This window comes from Styela clava, chromosome 13, assembly GCF_964204865.1.
Source record: "Styela clava chromosome 13, kaStyClav1.hap1.2, whole genome shotgun sequence".
NCBI lineage: Eukaryota > Metazoa > Chordata > Ascidiacea > Stolidobranchia > Styelidae > Styela > Styela clava.
In genome coordinates this window covers 7002732-7021262 of record NC_135262.1, presented here as the reverse complement: position 1 = coordinate 7021262, position 18531 = coordinate 7002732, and the positions used below count along the sequence as shown (strand labels likewise).

At 35.9% G+C, this 18531-nt stretch overlaps 2 protein-coding genes across 2 annotated transcripts; both read left to right on the top strand.

The window, feature by feature from the left end:
- The first annotated feature begins 643 nt into the window (after positions 1-643).
- Positions 644-5357, top strand: LOC120333258 (inverted formin-2-like). Its single transcript, XM_039400638.2, has one exon. The coding sequence runs from the start codon at positions 1228-1230 to the stop codon at positions 4306-4308; it is 3081 nt and encodes a 1026-aa protein (XP_039256572.2). The 5' UTR covers positions 644-1227; the 3' UTR covers positions 4309-5357.
- Positions 5358-5563: 206 nt separating this feature from the next.
- Positions 5564-17797, top strand: LOC120333257 (glutamate receptor 3-like). The gene is made up of 7 exons (XM_039400635.2): positions 5564-5950; positions 6277-6412; positions 6982-7110; positions 8494-8640; positions 11389-11638; positions 13962-14140; positions 14732-17797. The coding sequence occupies exons 1-7, from the start codon at positions 5748-5750 to the stop codon at positions 16931-16933; spliced, it is 3246 nt and encodes a 1081-aa protein (XP_039256569.2). The 5' UTR covers positions 5564-5747; the 3' UTR covers positions 16934-17797.
- Positions 17798-18531: the final 734 nt, after the last annotated feature.

Below are 18531 nucleotides of genomic sequence, written 5' to 3'. Positions count from 1 at the left end.
GAAAAATCGATTGTAGTTACTATGCATGTAACTTTAGCCATTTATTATGGCTACCTTGATGGAATTCTTGCAGGTTGTTTTTCGGTGGTTCAAACGTTATGGATGGCACTTCGCAAAATTCATTATGTAACCTTTCGAACTTAGGCTTAGCCTTTTATTTTTGTTGTAGTATCTTACGATCTAAATTTTGATTTATTTTTCTTCTTGCCAAATTTTCCGCTAGTATTTTCAATGAAATAGAAAATTTCGATTTTTGATAAAAAAAACAGAACAATTAAATCAGCTTTGGCAGTCAACCTCTTTGCGTTTATTGATCGCATAAAAATTTAATGAGACAATTTATCAGCTTCAACTTTCCGAGTGAAATATGATATACTTTGCGTGTCAATGTCATCAGTCAATTTCTAAAGTGCAATTCCATTATTGTTATTTACAACTTCTTTGCAGATCATGCTGCTAAAACTTCTGATTTATATTTTATATGTTGTATTTGGGGCTAATAAATTAATTTATTGATCCTGTGTATGGGTATTATACATATTTTTGTTGGCAATTTACTGAATTACTGAAATGGATTTCAAGATGATATTTATACTACAAACTTCCACACAATATAATAGGTCTTTGTGATATATTTTTAATTATATATACTGGACTCTTGTGTACATAAAACATCTATATACAATGGTAATAGGCTACTTCGTGACGCAGTGGTTCGTTCCTATTAGCGTTAGCAGCGAAAGAAAATTAGCATAATTGATTTGGTTTTGACAAACATGTGTTAAAACGTCGGTAAGAGCGTGATAAACCATTCGCAATTGGTATTACTGACGAAAATTGGTGTTGCGTAATAAGCTCACAAGAGTGAAGTTTATGTATGATATACAATTCAGAAGTTTAATTGATATGTCGATTTATCATAGAATTTTAACCCGAGTGTCATCATTCAAGTTTATCACGTTTTTCAGTCATTTGTTATATTCGTTCTGAGTCGTTCAAAAGAGAGATGGATATTCAGTAAATATCGTAGCCAGGCAGTTACGTAAATTTCTATACAATTCCGCAAAAATACTATATATAAGTGTATCCAAATGTCTGCGTATTGCTTAGATGACGAATAGTATTATTGTTAAAGTTACCAGAGCTGCAAACTTATTTTTCAGCACCATGTGTCTTTAATTTAATCATATCTGTGTCGTATTATATCATCATCTCATAAAAGCCACAATGGCAATGAAACGGATTTGGACATCCGTGATTCAAAAGGCTCATCAAGAAAAAGAAGAAATCGAGGAGAAAGTTAGCAATTTGGAAAATGCAGATCCCGAACTTTGCATCAAGCTCTTACATTATCCTTCAATGCAGAACTTTTCCGGATTAAAACATAAAATTCAATCGGCTTCTGTTGAATGGATGCTATCTTTTTTGGAACAAGATGGGTTAGATGTACTCTTTGAAACTCTGGGTCGATTATCGAAACAAACTGCTCAATCCAAAAAGTTTTCATGGAATCGTTCAATGGAGTTGCTGCAATGCGTTGAATGCGTAAAAGCAGTAATGAATTCTAAAACCGGGCTGGACTTCATTATAAAACATGAAGAATATACCAGAAAGTTATCCGCCGCAATTGACACTCCTAATATCATGATCAAGAAGCAAGTTTTTGAGCTCATGGCGGCGTTATCTCTATACTCCGAAAAGGGAAAACGTCGTGCGATCGATTCTATGGAAAACTTCATGAAAACGAAAATGCAACGTTACCGATTTAGTATCGTTGTCAATGAATTGAAAGAAGCTGAGAATAATCCGTATCAGATATCCGTTTTATCTTTTATCAATGCTGTGATAATTTCAAGTGATTCCTTGACGAAAAGAATGCAGATTCGCAACGAATTTATTGCATTGGATCTTCTTGACATCCTAGCAAGACTGAGAAGTGAAGACGTAGAAGACTTACTCATTCAAATTGAAGTTTTTGAAGAGAGTAAACTCGAAGACGAAGATGAGTACAGTGCACTCGCTGGAGATAAAAACGTCAATTTAAACGATCACAAAGACATATTTGAAACAATTTACAACAAAACATCTAACTGTGCACAAGCGGGATATTTTTTAAATATTTTGCAATGTTTGCTTCAACTTGAACCAAACGAAGTAGAGTCAGATATGATCTGGAGAGCAATTGATACATTTGCACAAAAAGTAAGTGCATCGCGTACAGAGAAAGAACTTCTAAAATTAATGAGTTCTGAGATCAAAGTACACAATCCTAACTATTGCTCGTCCAACTCATCAAGTGATTCATTTCACTCTTGCTCGTCGGAAGAGTCGTCAACTCAAACCTCTCCTCGACGATCTTCTCCCGTTGCATCATCTTTGGTGAATGGCTATTCTGATCATAAACCAGTCGCAGGATCTGAAATCAAGAGTTCTATGTCTTCTGACTCGTCTACAGATGAATCACTTATACCTAAAAGTTCTAATATGAATGCAACTCCTGTACCACCACCGCCGCCTCCTCCACCACCAGTAATTGGAAACAGTGTACAAATCCCGACTCCACCACCACCGCCTGGCAATGGTTCGTCAATCCCCACACCGCCGCCTCCTCCCCCACCAGCACCAGGCATTCCACCCCCGCCTCCTCCCCCACCAGCACCAGGTATTCCATCCCCGCCGCCTCCCCCACCAGTACCAGGTATTCCACCCCCGCCGCCTCCCCCACCAGCACCAGGTATTCCACCCCCGCCGCCTCCCCCACCAGCACCAGGCATTCCACCTCCGCCTCCTCCCCCACCAGCACCAGGTATTCCACCCCCGCCGCCTCCCCCACCAGTACCGGGCATTCCACCCCCGCCTCCTCCACCACCAGCCCCGGGTGCTCCACCCCCGCCTCCTCCTCCACCCGGTGCACCGGGTATCCCTCCTCCGCCGTCTTTTTTCGGTGCAGCAGCAGCCCCGGTTCGTAGATCGGTGAGTGTCCCAAAGCCAAATGCAAAACTTCGAAAGTTTAACTGGCAAAAAATACCGTCTTCGCGCGTGCAAGGTAAAGTGGAATGTGTCTGGAGTTCTTTAAACAGCCCCGACGTAGATCCGACAGAACTTGAACCTAATTACAAAACAATAGAAGAATTGTTTGCTCAAAAAGTCATTGAAAAGAAGGCTAAATCTCCAGCCAAAAAAGTAGAATCTTCTGAAATTACTTTGATTGACGGAAAAAGAAGTTTAAATATCAATATATTTTTGAAGCAGTTCAGAATGCCAAACACGGAAATCATTGCCCTGCTGGTTAACGGAAAGCCTTCTGTGGCCATGACAGAAGAAAGACTAAGAAATTTAAAAAAATTCTATCCAGATACATTCGAAGCTGATACATTGAAGTCATTTAAAGGGGATAAATCAAAACTAGCAAATGCTGAAGACTTTTTACTACGACTTATTTCCGTGTCGCATAATATGCTACGTATTGATGCCATGATAATGCAACAGGAATTCAGCGAAGCTTTCAGCAACCTCACTTCTGACTTAACGAAAGTAATTGAAGCAACGAAAGCGATGAAAGGGTCCAAAAATCTAGAAACTTTCTTAGTTCTCATTTTAAAAATGGGTAATTTCCTTAACTTTGGGGGACACTCTGGAAACGCAGACGCTTTTACATTCTCTTCTTTATTGAGATTAACGGAAACGAAATCTAATAAACCAAGGATGACGTTGCTTCATTACGTCGTAGAAGAGGCAGAGAAGAACCATCCACATTTATTGGATCTTCCTAAGGAATTAGCTGTTGTTTTGAAGTGCCAAACCATAGCCATCGAACCTATGCTTCAAGACTGTAATAAATTGAACAAAAGTCTAGAAACTTTGAGAAATAAGATTGATAAATCATCCGAAGACTTGAAACAAACTTTTCTGCCATTTATAAATAATTCGGTAAATGAAATGGAAAGAGCAAACAAAGATGTTGCAGAACTCGAAAATATGCGTGAGCAACTTGCAAACTATTTTGTTGAAGATATAAAAAAGTTCAAATTAGAAGAATGTTTACAAACTTGTGTGAAATTTGTCACACAAGTATCTTCAGCTATTAAAGAGAATAAAGAACGTGCAATTCAAGAAGAAAAACGTCGAAAACGCCAGGAACAATTGGCAAAACAGAAACAAGCTAAGGCCGAATCCGGCGAGAGTGGAAAGAAAAATACTCTTAAAAAGGTTGAAGAAGAGCAAGCGGGAGGATGTATCATTGATAATTTATTGAATGACATCAGAAAAGGCTTCAAATTGCGTAGAGCATCGTTAGCACCTACTTAGTTTCAAAATAAAAAATTTCTTCTAAACAAATCCATCCTTTTCTCCAAAAAATATAAAGTACACCAGTCGTTATTTGTCTGCAATATCCCGCTCTAACTTTTATGCTTCATTTCTATCGCGAAATATCCTTATATCCGTCAGTTACCAGCGTTACTGTATTCCTAATTGGTTCCCAGAATGATTCTTGCTTCAAATTTTAACCAATTGTGATTACTGCATTATTTTTATGATTTTTCTTGTGCGCCTTCTATTGAAGTGTGAGTTTGGTTCATTATTACAAAGTGGAGTACTTTTTCATTGTAGTCGTTTTTAGATATATGCGTTTAGATAACGAATGTTCTCTATTAGACAAGGGTATGTGATCTATTAGCTTGTTTGATTTGGAACTGTTGTAGCCATTTGACACCACGTAGAGCTATTTCATACCATATGCAGTGTTCCCCATATACATTCCAATCAACTGATATTGTGCAATTTTGTACATCGCCGTTGTACACAAATATACTTGCCTTGCTGCAACCCGAGCTTGACTTACTTATCCAATTATGATAAATACGCGTGCATTATTGCGACAAAATGTAATATTTGCTTGCATTCTTGTAACATGATACTAAATTGCACCTGAAATTCACGCACTCAAATGCGCCCAATTATTCGACAACAGCCATGGTGAATTGTGCTTTACATGCACTTACAAATGCGATCGAAAATGAAAAATATTATGAGTTAAATTTGGCGATTTTGAGATGGCATTTGTGATTCCTTTTTTTGTAACATGAGACTCAAAAACATTCAAAAATCTATAGTTGAGAAACCAGAAGTTTATCATATTTTTATTCATTATATGGCACACATTTAAATTAGCAAGTGTATCATATATATTTGATTTGTTTGTTTTTAATAATGACTGATTCATCATTTTGTTGATTGATTTATATTATAATTTTGCTCAGCCGGAAGCAATATGATTTGTATGTACATTGCTATTTTGATATTAGCGTTTTGCTGGTTCGCTAAATAAGACTTTGAATAAAAAAGTTGAAACATGATCATTGTGTCTCATTATTCCCTTCGACAGTTAATGGTGGTCAAATACTCAAACATGACACGGATATATTCATTAACACATAGCCTATATCCAACAAGATGTTAGGCTCAACGATTCAAACTTCATAAGGTACATCATGCTGAATTATCTAAGTTACCGCCAACTTCTAAATTTTAGCAATTTGTTTAAATATATTAGGATGAACAATGTTCATAGGTTCATACTCTTTACATTGAACGTTTTACTATCTTCGTTAGTTCTTTCGGTAAGACTGACTCCTATCACCCTGGTTTAATAGTCATTTGTGACATCACATTCAATGTTATTATGGCGTCATAGAGTATTTCCTTGAAAGTTGGAAAACACCCAAGTTTTATTATTACATGTCAAAATGTCGCGAAGTTTGTATTTTTGTATACTGTATTTCTTCTTGAAACTAACTTATCTCGGAACGTATTCGACAATGGATAATTTTCCGTTATTGGTTGGTATAATAAGTAGCCCAGTGGACAATAACACACAGCTAGCTCTGTCTTTTGTTCGAGATTTCGTCAATGAAAATATAATGCCGGATAAGTGGAGCCTTGAATACAAGTAAGTTGTTCAGCTATCTAAACACGGCTTTGTATTACTAACAACGACTAGTAGCGACCCATTGATCAAAGTAAACAAAATAGATATTCCGAAAAGTTGACCCAATGCTATGGCTGAAACCTTGGTATCCTATGTTCCGATTTTAACGTACCGGTACTATGTTTTGCGCATGGTTTTGGAAATACAGTATATGAATCGACGGTAATAAATTTGATCCAAATATACTAATTTTTCAATATATGCCATTTATACATTCTTCTCTATAGAAGAAATTTCTCCAAAAAAAATTAATGCAAATTGATCCAGGTTATTTACATTTATAACAGATTTTTCCCATCGGTAGAAAATCAGCAACGCTTGCGAGATGTGACAGGGGCAGGACTGTATCTCATAGCTGACAGTCTTGAAAAAGCAAATGTATCTTCTTTTATCGGACCTGGGTCCAGTACTAACACCAAATTGGTAGGTTAGCTGTACACGAAAATAAAATTAATTTGCCACAGAAGACGATAGGAATTTCATTTCAACTGGAATTATCTCATAATCAACAATAGCATTCCCGGATGGAAAATTACATAGCTTTGCTGTTTGCTTTCTTTATGGAAAAAGTTCAAAAATCTGAAATTTGAAATAATCATAGTAATACATAGTGCAGAATATCTTTCTATTTGGATCCCCTTTTAGTACTGTATTTAAATTTTTACCTTAATTTCACCCAGGGGTTTCATACCGTTTTTTTTTTCAAAAAAAAACATGAAAAATTTGAAAAGAGTCAAGGTTTTTAGTTTGAATACTCTTACAGATATTCGTTCGTAAATTGCTTTTTGCAATTTTTGCATACGGAAATATGATATTTCTGTGGAAAATATAGATTAATCCTGGATTTTTACTAGATATGTAAGCATGCTAAACAGTGCCATTTTAATTAGGCCATATTAATGAGCAACCACATATCATGCGACGAACATTTAATTTTAGTTTTTTTTTTTTATAATTGTACTAAAAATCATTAAATCGCATACATATTATAGATTCATGCTTTTGCGGTAAGTCGCAATTTACCACATCTATCGCCATTTTCAACTGATCCGGCACTGGGACAGAGTTCTCGTTTCCCGATGTTGATCAGACTTTCACCACCCGACACATTTCAAACTAAGGTAAATTATATTCATTCAAACTTGAAGTGTAAGTTAATTGTGATATTTAGGTGTGGCCCATATCAGACAGAGAAATACAAAACATTCTTGTTTGCTTTTACGTAACGTATTAGTGGTAATATATGTTTTTACGTCGAGAGCAAATACATTCATGTTTTATTACTGTTACATCGTGATATATGTTTTTTTATTTTACACAGTTAGGAGATACTTTCTTATGAAAATTGTCCATTTACGATCGACTTACAAAAATACCTCGTTCCTGACTGCGATTTGATGAAATGTATATATATATCTACTGATTTTCAGATTTTAAATCAAACTTAAAAAATTCTTTTCCGTTTAAATTTCAAATAGTGAATTTTTGAGAAAAAGGCTATTTTGCCAGGTGTATTATATGTAAAAGTTAATAGAAGTTTATTGAGCATTAAGAATTGCCTTGTATCAAATTGATACTATGTTTTTAGACAAAACATAGTCTACTGACATTCCAAGCCCTGAAAGTACTGCCCTATCGTATACTTGACCAACCAAGCGAGTCGGATTTGTTGACATAATTTACAAAAATGAATAGGGCGATTATAGACCCGCAAAATGCCGTATTAAGCTTGGCCACATTGAATGTAAATTATATCTAGCAAAAAAACGAAGACGAGATTACTGAGAAGTAAGGAAACACCACTGAGTATGCCCTATCACGCAAAATCGGTTTGAAGAAATTACTACTATAATTTTCGGCAATTTCATTGATATCTTATCAATAAAAATTCGTAACATTCCGGCGATTGGACATAATGATAGCTTTCATTTGTTGGTATACACGCCTGGGGGATATTATTACATATTCGCTAAAATGTTTTCTAGTAAGTATGTATACATCATCGAATTTTGAAATTCGATGCTATTTTGAGACCACGTTTTCTTCGTGGCGTTTGAGGGCAAATTCATTTTACTGGAATTTGCTGATTTTCATTTATGCAAGAGAGTATAGTAAACTAAATTCGGGTCATCATTTTTAAACTTTTTTTTTAAATGCATAATCTGACGGAGACGTATGAAATTATTTTCTGATCTAATCAAACCCGTTTAACTATCACATATAATTCAAATTCGCAAAATTCCTTTTATTTTACCACATATATAAATGCTCTTTCAATGCAAAATGTCCAACAAATTTTGGAAGTACGGTAATGGCCGCAATGGGACAAACAATTGATAAACTAATACATCAGCCCTCAAGAGTCGTTGCGGTTATGAAGGAGTTTGTATATATTTGATCTTTGGTCGTGTAAATTTGATGTAAAAACAAACAAAATTCCTATAATTTCAGGTTGTATGTTTAAAAATGGAGAAGTTTTTCTATTTCTACATTCTTTTTTGTAGGCGGTTTTTGATATCCTTCAGTTCTACGGATGGGAAAGATTATCTTTAATCACAATGGACAATGATTACGGATTTGGTGTGAAAAGTGAAATCGTAAATATAGCTCGAACACGGGGATGTAAAATTGAGCACGTCACGAATTTAAAAGTGAGAAGATTTCAATATTATAGTTTGATTTTGATTCGAGATTTTTTTTCTACTTGAACTTGACAGTCCTATCTCGACTGTAAAATGAGACCTTCTTCGGAACTTGAACCGTCTGGTTATTAAGAATTCTGCATTCAAATAATTATATATAGACAAAATATATAATGAAGATAGATCTGTATTTTGCTACAAAAATAACCGCTTGGTAATCGAGAATTCTGCATTCAATAATAGACATAGATCTATATTTTGTTACGAAAATTGAAATATTTATCAAAAAACAAAGCAATTTTGAGTATTTTCAATTTCACCGGCTTTTCGTTATCTTTCGAGTGTTCGTCAACGGTTGAATTTTTCCGCCTTTCGAGTGCGTGTTTTTGACGTCATAATGTCTCTTGGAGATGTGTTTTGTCGTATTTATTACAGCGTAGACATATTCTCAGTCAAATAATGGTGAATAACGAAGATAAATACGACTTGGTAGGACCATAATGTTTGCACGGGAATTTGTTAGAACGCGAGGTCGGGTACACTTTGGCATTTTACATCGCATCACGGATTTTGCGCTATGTACCCCTTTGACTTTGGTTTGTGGTTTGAAAATGCAAATCGTTCATCGAAAAACCTAATCAATTCAAATCACACCATTACTTGAACTATACATCTGCTAAGCTCGATTGATAGAAAAGCCACATCTGAACTACGCGCTCAGTCGATGGATTAGACCCGGACATATATAAAAGATTTTTCAAGAGTAGACCTATGTCCTATATACAGTGCGCAACGGAAATTTTCGATCTCGTTGGCCTAGAAATGTTCAGTTTAATTGAATAATTGGATTTTAGTATACTGACTGAAAAAGAAGAATTCTTAACGCATCGCTGGTTTGCGTGGGGTATTATCAAATATCAGCATGTGTCCAACTAAAAGATCGCGGTCTTTATTTGAACAGTGTTTGGTGACTCAAGACATTCCGAATGCTTCGATTCACATGTATTTAGTGCGATTATGAGTCATATTATTTCGATAAATTGCGACCAATTAACTAGAATTGTACTGTAATTAAAATCTTGGTAATTTCAACCGATTGCAAGACATGCCAGTGACACGAATAGCAACAATTTTTGTACCGTTCTGTAATTTAAATGTTCGTATTTTCATCTAAATACGAGGCAATCGATGTGCGATTCTTTTAGAATGCGCTTGTTTTAACCGTGGCAGGGCAAAGGCAAACACATAATGGCGAAAACATTCAAATTTTATTCTCAGATATCGATTATATGTTTCGTGCTGTCGGGTAACGGGGTCGGTATAAAATAAATTGTTTTATAATGAGAGAGTATTCATATTTCACCATAATCTGCTGACTGGTGTGTCGATAATTTGGTAGCCGTAAAATTTATTATTAGTTGCAGTCCAGAACAAAAAAAAATTGATTTGACCCTTAGAATACACTTACAGCATTATTAATTCCGGCCTATATGTATATCCAATTAACCAAACTTTTTTTTTTAAATTTTTCCATCGTTTGATTCTGTGACTGACAATGTATTTCAAATGGGACTTATTTCTTATGTTAGTAATGCAACCCACTTGTGACCATCATTCCTCACAAGAGCTAATGTTAAAGTGTTTTTGTTAGGTCACTTTTATTTTTCCCGCGTAGGATGGGTTTTAATGACTAAGGTTTATTGTTAATTTCATATTTCTATGTGAAATGCATGATTTCGTTTCCGATTCAATAACCCACTGCAATAATGTGGTTTGTTAGTTTTCATTCCATCATATGTATTCGTTTGAACTGGTTTACTGGCGCCAGAAAACCTTAGTACAATACCTCTTTATGATCTCAAATAAATCATACATGCAAAATATTAATAGCATTTACACATTCAGCAAAAAAGCTGAACTACGCATTCTAATACATTAGTAAATGTTATGTAACACAATGTACCCTTCTCAAATGGCACGCTTGTCGTCGAAAAACAAAATTTATAGCCTAAATTGGGCTATTATGTATTCTAATTGTGAGCAATTCTTTTCTCAGAACCAAGCATAACCTATCGATGCTTCGAAGTCGTGATATTTGGGCCATAGTTGAATAAAAGTAATCAAATCGAGTGATGTAATTTTAACGACAGCATAAGCGACATTAATATGTATTTCCTTAAATAGCTTAAAGCGATTTACAGTAGCTCATTAACTACAAATTTCGTTAGAGTTAGTATTAATCCATTGGTATCTATTACTTTAATGTATCGTGATTACAGGTATATGCCACTGTCAATTATCATTGTATCGTATAACGACTAGATTGCTCGCTAAGTAGTTTTTGCATAGCACAAATAAATACAATAGCTAAACGTTCACGTGGTGTGTTTTAACGGCCATAAAACGTGTCACCTGGATTTAACAGCCATTATAAACCATCCCATCTAAATGTACGAAATAATAAACAAATTGTTTGGTTTTTACTATATCGTTGAATGTGGCAATTGTATCCTGAGATTTTAAACTTCGAAACGAGCCGAAAATTTATTTGTTTCAATCAGTATTGCTAATTTGCAGGCAAACCCATCGAGAAAATCTGTAAATAAGCATACGTTTAAAACCTATTTACATACGATCAAATATAGTTCCAGTAAATTTCCGATATCAGATATAGTCTTACCCCCCTGTCGCATTTTCGTGATTGTTTGCTACGCGGATGACCATATCTAATCTAATTTTATTCAATTTTTGATTCAGATTACAAAAAATATCGATGAAGTTCCAACAACTGAAATACTCGACCAAATTCAAGCTCTGCGGCCCCATCCAGTGGTTTTAGTAGCTGGAGGTGGGTATGGGAAAGCTGTGTTGAAAGAAGCTCATCTTCGTGATATGACGGTCGAAAAAAATTGGTTATGGATTTTGATGGACGGTGTTGCCGTTGACGAAGTATTACTCGTTGAATATGAGGATGAGAATTCAAAAATCACGATCAGCTATTTTGATGGTAATATATTATTAAAGTTCAAAATCGGATGGCTCGTTTTGTTAAATTGTTGTTGTTTTCTTCAAAAAAATTGTGATTTCACAATTCCAGTGCAAAGATTCAGTGATTCATTTTTTTTTTCCATTTTTTTTTCTGAATCGTACGGAAACTGACATTTTACCCCAATTTTTTTTATTTTTATATTTCACCCGCACACATTTAATATGACATTCGGTACAATTATTTTGATATTTTGCTGGTATTGTGGTTGTCGTATCCACATATTTTAGTATTGCTATCTTATTGTGTTTGTTAAGATAATCTCTTATGGATAAATATTTTACTTGACCAACTGCCAGTGTCATAATTCATAATTTGTACTAATTGTTTGTTTTTGCCCAAAAGTCAGTTTGAATGATATGAGTCTCTTCCTTTTGTATACGTATCTATTCATGTTAAATTGCCTCAAAATGTAACAGCATTAACCTAATAAATAAACTTTTTAACAGAGATACATTTGTGTAAAATAACCACACGAATTAAAAGATTACAATTCAGCTATAATCTCAATATGAATTTTTTGGAATATATGTCTATATATGGTTTCATTACATTCCACTGAAATATTTAGGCTTTACGTATATATTAGGAATAAATTAAACACCTACGTTGACGCAAATTTTGTGGTTTCGAATTCCAAGTACATAAACGTAGAAATTAGCTCCAGGGTAATACGTAATTGTTTTCATGTTTCAATGCTATCATTAACTAACGTGAAACGCTTACGTGACCGAACGTGAATAACAAAAAAAATACCAATGGCCTTGAATGCTAATTTCATGAAGTACCGGTAATCATGAGTTAAAAATCTATAGAGAGCACTGTTGTTGTTGTGAAATAATCGTTTTTTATTCGCCGAAACTGTAATATTCTATTCCAGTGCAAAGATTCAGTGATTCGATTTATTTTTTTATTTAATCGTACGGAAACTGACATTTTACCCCAATTTTTTTTATTTTTATATTTCACCCGCACACATTTAATATGACATTCGGTATAATTATTTTGATATTTTGCTGGTATTGTGGTTGTCGTATCCACATATTTTAGTATTGCTATCTTATTGTGTTTGTTAAGATAATCTCTTATGGATAAATATTTTACTTGACCAACTGCCAGTGTCATAATTCATAATTTGTACTAATTTTTGTTTTTGCCCAAAAGTCAGTTTGAATGGTATGAGTCTCTTCCTTTTGTATACGTATCTATTCATGTTAAATTGCCTCAAAATGTAACAGCATTAACCTAATAAATAAACTTTTTAACAGAGATACATTTGTGTAAAATAACCACACGAATTAAAAGATTACAATTCAGCTATAATCTCAATATGAATTTTTTGGAATATATGTCTATATATGGTTTCATTACATTCCACTGAAATATTTAGGCTTTACGTATATATTAGGAATAAATTAAACGCCTACGTTGACGCAAATTTTGTGGTTTCGAATTCCAAGTACATAAACGTAGAAATTAGCTCCAGGGTAATACGTAATTGTTTTCATGTTCCAATGCTATCATTAACTAACGTAAAACACTTACGTGACCGAACGTGAAATACCAAGAAAATACCAATGACCACGAATGCCTTTTTCATGAAGTAATCATAAAAATCTGTAGAAAGGTGGTTGTCACGTGTTTCACTCGTGGGGCTTCAAGATGTTGATATATAGTTCATATTTTGCACGGTGGTCATGTATTTTCTAATTATTTCTACGAAAATTTAACACTTGAACTTCTGTATGCGTATGATTTTACCCCAAAGTCACATGATCTAGGACGATTTGCGCGGAAGTTATCTTTTCTCTAGAACAGAAGTGGCCAATTACTTTTCCTAGTGGGCCAGTTACAGATAATAGAGTTGGTTACTGGGCCGGAAGCTCAAAACTTAAAATTAAAACCTATGAATGAAAAACAAAATATTCACAACAGCTAGGCTAACGTTTAAATAATAATAAAAAGCACAATGTAACAATCGGGGTCATTATGACGTTATTTTTATCAATGCTTTCAACCGAAATTTATATTCATAAAAACTATAGTCGTAATTTCAGCAGACACAAGTGGGCCAGATGAAACACTTTGATGGGCCAGATCCGGCTCGCGGGCCGTAATTCGCCCATCCCTGCTCTAGAATAGGTTTTAAATGATCTATGATATGTTTTTGGAGTTATCCCGTATGTTTGATTTATTGTGTGTTATCGAGCAAATTGACTCTTTTTTTAGTGGCGAACTGTTCATCCTAATAACTATTTTATTTTTCTCGTATTTTCTCTTCCAGGCCTTGTTGGCACGAGACCTGTGATGTCTGAGGGCGTTTTAATACATTCGTTGGTAAAATTCTGGGAAGAACATCACACAGAACCATTTCCCTGGAAACACGGATTGGGATACGATTTAGAAAAACCACTTGATGCTATTTTAAGCGTGGCTCATGGATTTCGTCTATATTATCAAAAAGTAGGTTGAAATGGATGGTATTTTAACGTTATTAGACTGTGGTAAAATTGTATGCTATGCTTGATTGTGTAATAGCGTCGTTTGTATTTGTGTTGTGTTATGCCTATGAATTAACTCAACTCATAAAGTCATAGATGCATGAAGCTATCCATACTTTCGAGTCGGGATTAACATGTTAGCTAGTATTTTAATCGGCTCTTTTGTGGGAATCGAGTTTTCATGTTTCCAACTGTGACGTTGGATTTTATCATGTTTTTATTGGAGTCGATGTCGAAATTCTGAACTTCCCGGAATTTGAAATTTACACTTTTAATGGTGATAAAATAAGTCAAAATTTTCGCGAAAACTTAAAAAGAATGAAATTTACTAAGCGTTCTAGACTGCATATAAAAGAAGATTTGCATTTACTGAAGTTTTTGTTTTCAAAAATTTGGTTTTATAGCGATTCAGAGCCGGAGTCAGAGTCAAATTTTTTTATAATCTGGAGTCGGAGTTCACAGTCCTCATATTTTCCATCTTTACTATGTTTGTCATACGTTGTATAAGTAGTATCTAACTGTCGCTCTTTTCAAAACTTTCTTGCTGATTCAGGGTATGTTGGATAGCCCAGACCAAATCAACGGAACCATGCTCTTCGATGCCATCTTGCGAGTGAAAGAAGAAGGACTGACTACTAAGATTGCGTATGATTCGTATGGCAAAACAAAATCAACCGAGTATGATATATTTATGTCCGATAAAGGGACTTGGAAACCTATAGGAGAGTGGTCGGAGTCTGGAAAATTAAATATGAGTTATGCGCTATCTATGAATTACTCGAGGGGTCTTAGAAGCGCAAGGGCGTCGTTTTTCGATCTAAATTCTCGGAGGGCTGGAAGAATTGTCCACGCTGCATCTGCTGTTGGAGAAGATAGGCCTATAGTCCACGTTGTTACAATCATAGAATCTCCATTTGTCATTGAAGGCAAAGGTGGCGACGCACAGGAAAAACAGGCCAATAGAGTTTCACCCGGAGATTTACCTCCAGATCAACGAAAACCCGGAATGAATGTATCTTTGCATGGATATTGTATAGATATGCTACAAAAACTTAGCGAAAACGCAGGAATAAGGTACACTTTACGATTGGTTTCTGACTCCAATTACGGCGGACTCGACCAAGAAACTGGTCGTTGGAGCGGCATGATTGGCGACGTCAAAAACGGCCGTGTACATATTGCGGTAGCACCTATTACAGTCACACAGCAGAGATCAGAAGTTGTTGATTTCTCTACCGCATTCATGCATGTAGGACTGAAATTTATTGTAGACAGGCGTGCAGCTGACGGACTTGTCCCTAAAACTGAAAAAGGAGCCTTTGCGTTTTTACTTCCATTTCATGGTAGTTTATATTTAGCGATCGGAATTTGCATGGTGTGCTTAGCCTGCTTTTTGTGCCTGGTCGCTCACGTAAGTCCGTATGGAGCGAGGGGGCATTTCTTTTTAGGGCCCAGAATAGATGAATTTCTTCGCAAAAGCTCTACGACTATACAAACTGGATATTCGAACCCAGGCTACCATATAGGAAAGGATTCTGTGAAACTGAAACGCTTAAAATCGAGCAGAGAAGACGCCGACAGAGCAATGGGATTTAACAACGCTCTATATTTTGTATGGGCATCGTTGTTTTGGCAGACGCCAGAGAGAGTGCCTCGTGCGCCTTCGGCGCGTTTTGTTACTGTTATATGGTACCTTTCGGCTGTTGTATTTGTAGCAGCCTATACCGCGAATATGGTCGCTTTTGTCTCTTCTAAAACGAGAGTGGTGAACAATCTAAAATCCGTTTCCGAACTTGTTTCACAAACTGAAATTCCGTTTGGAACTGTATCTGACAGTTCTGTGAAATATATATTGAAATCGTCAGAAATGAAATTGGGAAAAAGTGTGTATAATTATATCATGACCGATCCGGATAAATTCCTAGTTCCCACGTCTACTGTCGGACTTGAAAGGGTTAAAAAAGGCATATTCGCCCTGTTATGGGATTCATTAGTTCTCGACTTCGAGGCGGCAAAATCAGATTGCCGACTCAAAACGGTTGATGTTGGATTTGGAGGCGTCGATTATGCTCTTGCATTACCAAAACGATCAATGCTCACTTCAATTCTATCAAGGCATATTTTACGACTCGAAGAGTCAGGCTATCTTTCCACGTTATGGAAAAGATACTTTGGTGAATTGGAAAAGTGTTATCTACTGGACAACGCACAAACTGATGAGAATACGACGGTCAAACCACTTACGTATCAAAATTTAGCGGGTGTGTTTTATTTAGTTCTCTTCGCGATGATAATGGGTTTGATTGTACTTGCATTCGAATGGGTACATTCCTCGTTTTTCGATGTTAATAAAAACGATTATAGGGCACCTCAAACAATAAAGGAAGCTCTTCGTATCCGGCGTCAACGACTAAAACAAGATATAGTTGAAAATTGGTGGCCGTTCACGGACATCAGGAATCGATTTTCAACTATCGAATTGCCGAGTTCGCAAAGAGCAGCTTCAATAATATCAAAGCAATTAGAGAAAAAGAAACCGAGTCGACGAACGTCGCAATGTCGTCATGGTGACAAAATCAAAGAGTTACGAGGATATTGTTCTGAAACTAACTTGACTACTCTCAACACCAAACGAAAATTTACCACCCTCTGTGAAAAAGCGCGACCCCGACAACGGAGATTTTCAATGACGAGATCTCTTACGTCGTTTCATTCAAAGTCAATTAAAATTTTTCCGTTGAATGTTCATAAATGATTACAATAATCACGAAGATATGGTAGTAAAATGAAAGTCCTTATACTAGAGGACGATGCATTGTTCAAGACAGACATTGTTTATCCATATATGAAATGCAATTATTCCAATGTGGCAGATTCAGATCGGACAATACTAGCAGCAGTGGAGAAAGAACTATATTTTCACTAATTTTTCACACATAACAACATGCATGAAATATTTTATGCACGCGAGAAACGCTATCTATGGTCAGTGATTCCTGCCCTTACAACAAATGGCTTTTCTGGTAATTTTAATATGTCATGTTTCTGATAAAGCATTTTCGTTCGTAAAACTTGAAAAATATGCTATTGAAAGTGGTTGAGTAAAATGTTCCAAACAAAATATACGAGAAGTGCAAAAAAACAATTTCCAACATTCCGTTCAAACTTCCTTTTTTGTCGACAATTGTTGGATATATGTAATATACTTATTGTTATTAATATAATAATAAAGCATGGATGTAGGATAGGATTTACATATTATTTCCCCATATGGCGAACCACGACCTCTCGTCGGGCTACCATTCTATGTCGGGGATGGCAGTGGTCGGCAACCACCGGGCCGCGGCCCATCGCCGGTCCGCGGAAAGGTTACTACCGGTCCGCAGAAACGTGGAACAAAAGACGGACAATGTCCTAATAACATGTTTAGTTGATTAACAACTCAAACAATAATTAGTTGAAAAGAGTCTTTGCGATTTATAGGGTACTTCGGCAGTCTTTTGGGCAATACTACTAACTGAATACCCCGGCATTGCAAAAAAACTTTACAGGCATTTTTACATCTATGTGAAGTCGGGTTTTTAAAATTGACAACTACAAAATCGCAGTAGGCTGAACGTAAGAACTTGAATAACATCACCTTTATTCTCTGAAATTAATATCAACCGATTTATCCTAACACATATAATTTATTACATAAGCTTATTCCGTCTGTACAACGTGGTCCGCCAAAATTTTGGTCAGGCTTTACCGGTCCGTCACCGAAAAAAGGTTGCCGACCACTGGGGTATGGGATTAGTTAGTTACTTGTTTTCGGAACATAGACTTGATGTTGGAGGAAGCCGCAACCAACCAGCAATTACATGAACCACCCAACGGCGGCGAGGGGTCCAGCAATCCTCTCGCACATAACCATCCCTGCATGGGATTCGAACCTACGAACTCACGCAGAGTAATCAGAGGTGTGGTGGCGAGGGTATTCCCAACGCTGAGCAGGATGAGCTACACCGGGATGTTCTTAAATTTATTTTATATATTTGCTCATTAACCTCTTATAGTAATATATATGGCGTTAATACAACGTTTGCGGAAATCTAGATAGCATTAGCACAAATAAAGTACCAGGTCGAATTTTCGTCTAAAGCACAAATAAAGATGATAGGACATCTTAATGATTCATACTATATCAACTGGCACCATATAAATAGTCCATCGTCCGAGAATCGTCAGCAAATGAGAATGAGGCGTTTCTTTCATATTTGTAAGATCGTATTCTTAACTTGGTTAACTCGCTTGGCATTGTACCGCACATAACCCCGTCAATGATCGAATCTTCTGATAATGATTGTGAGA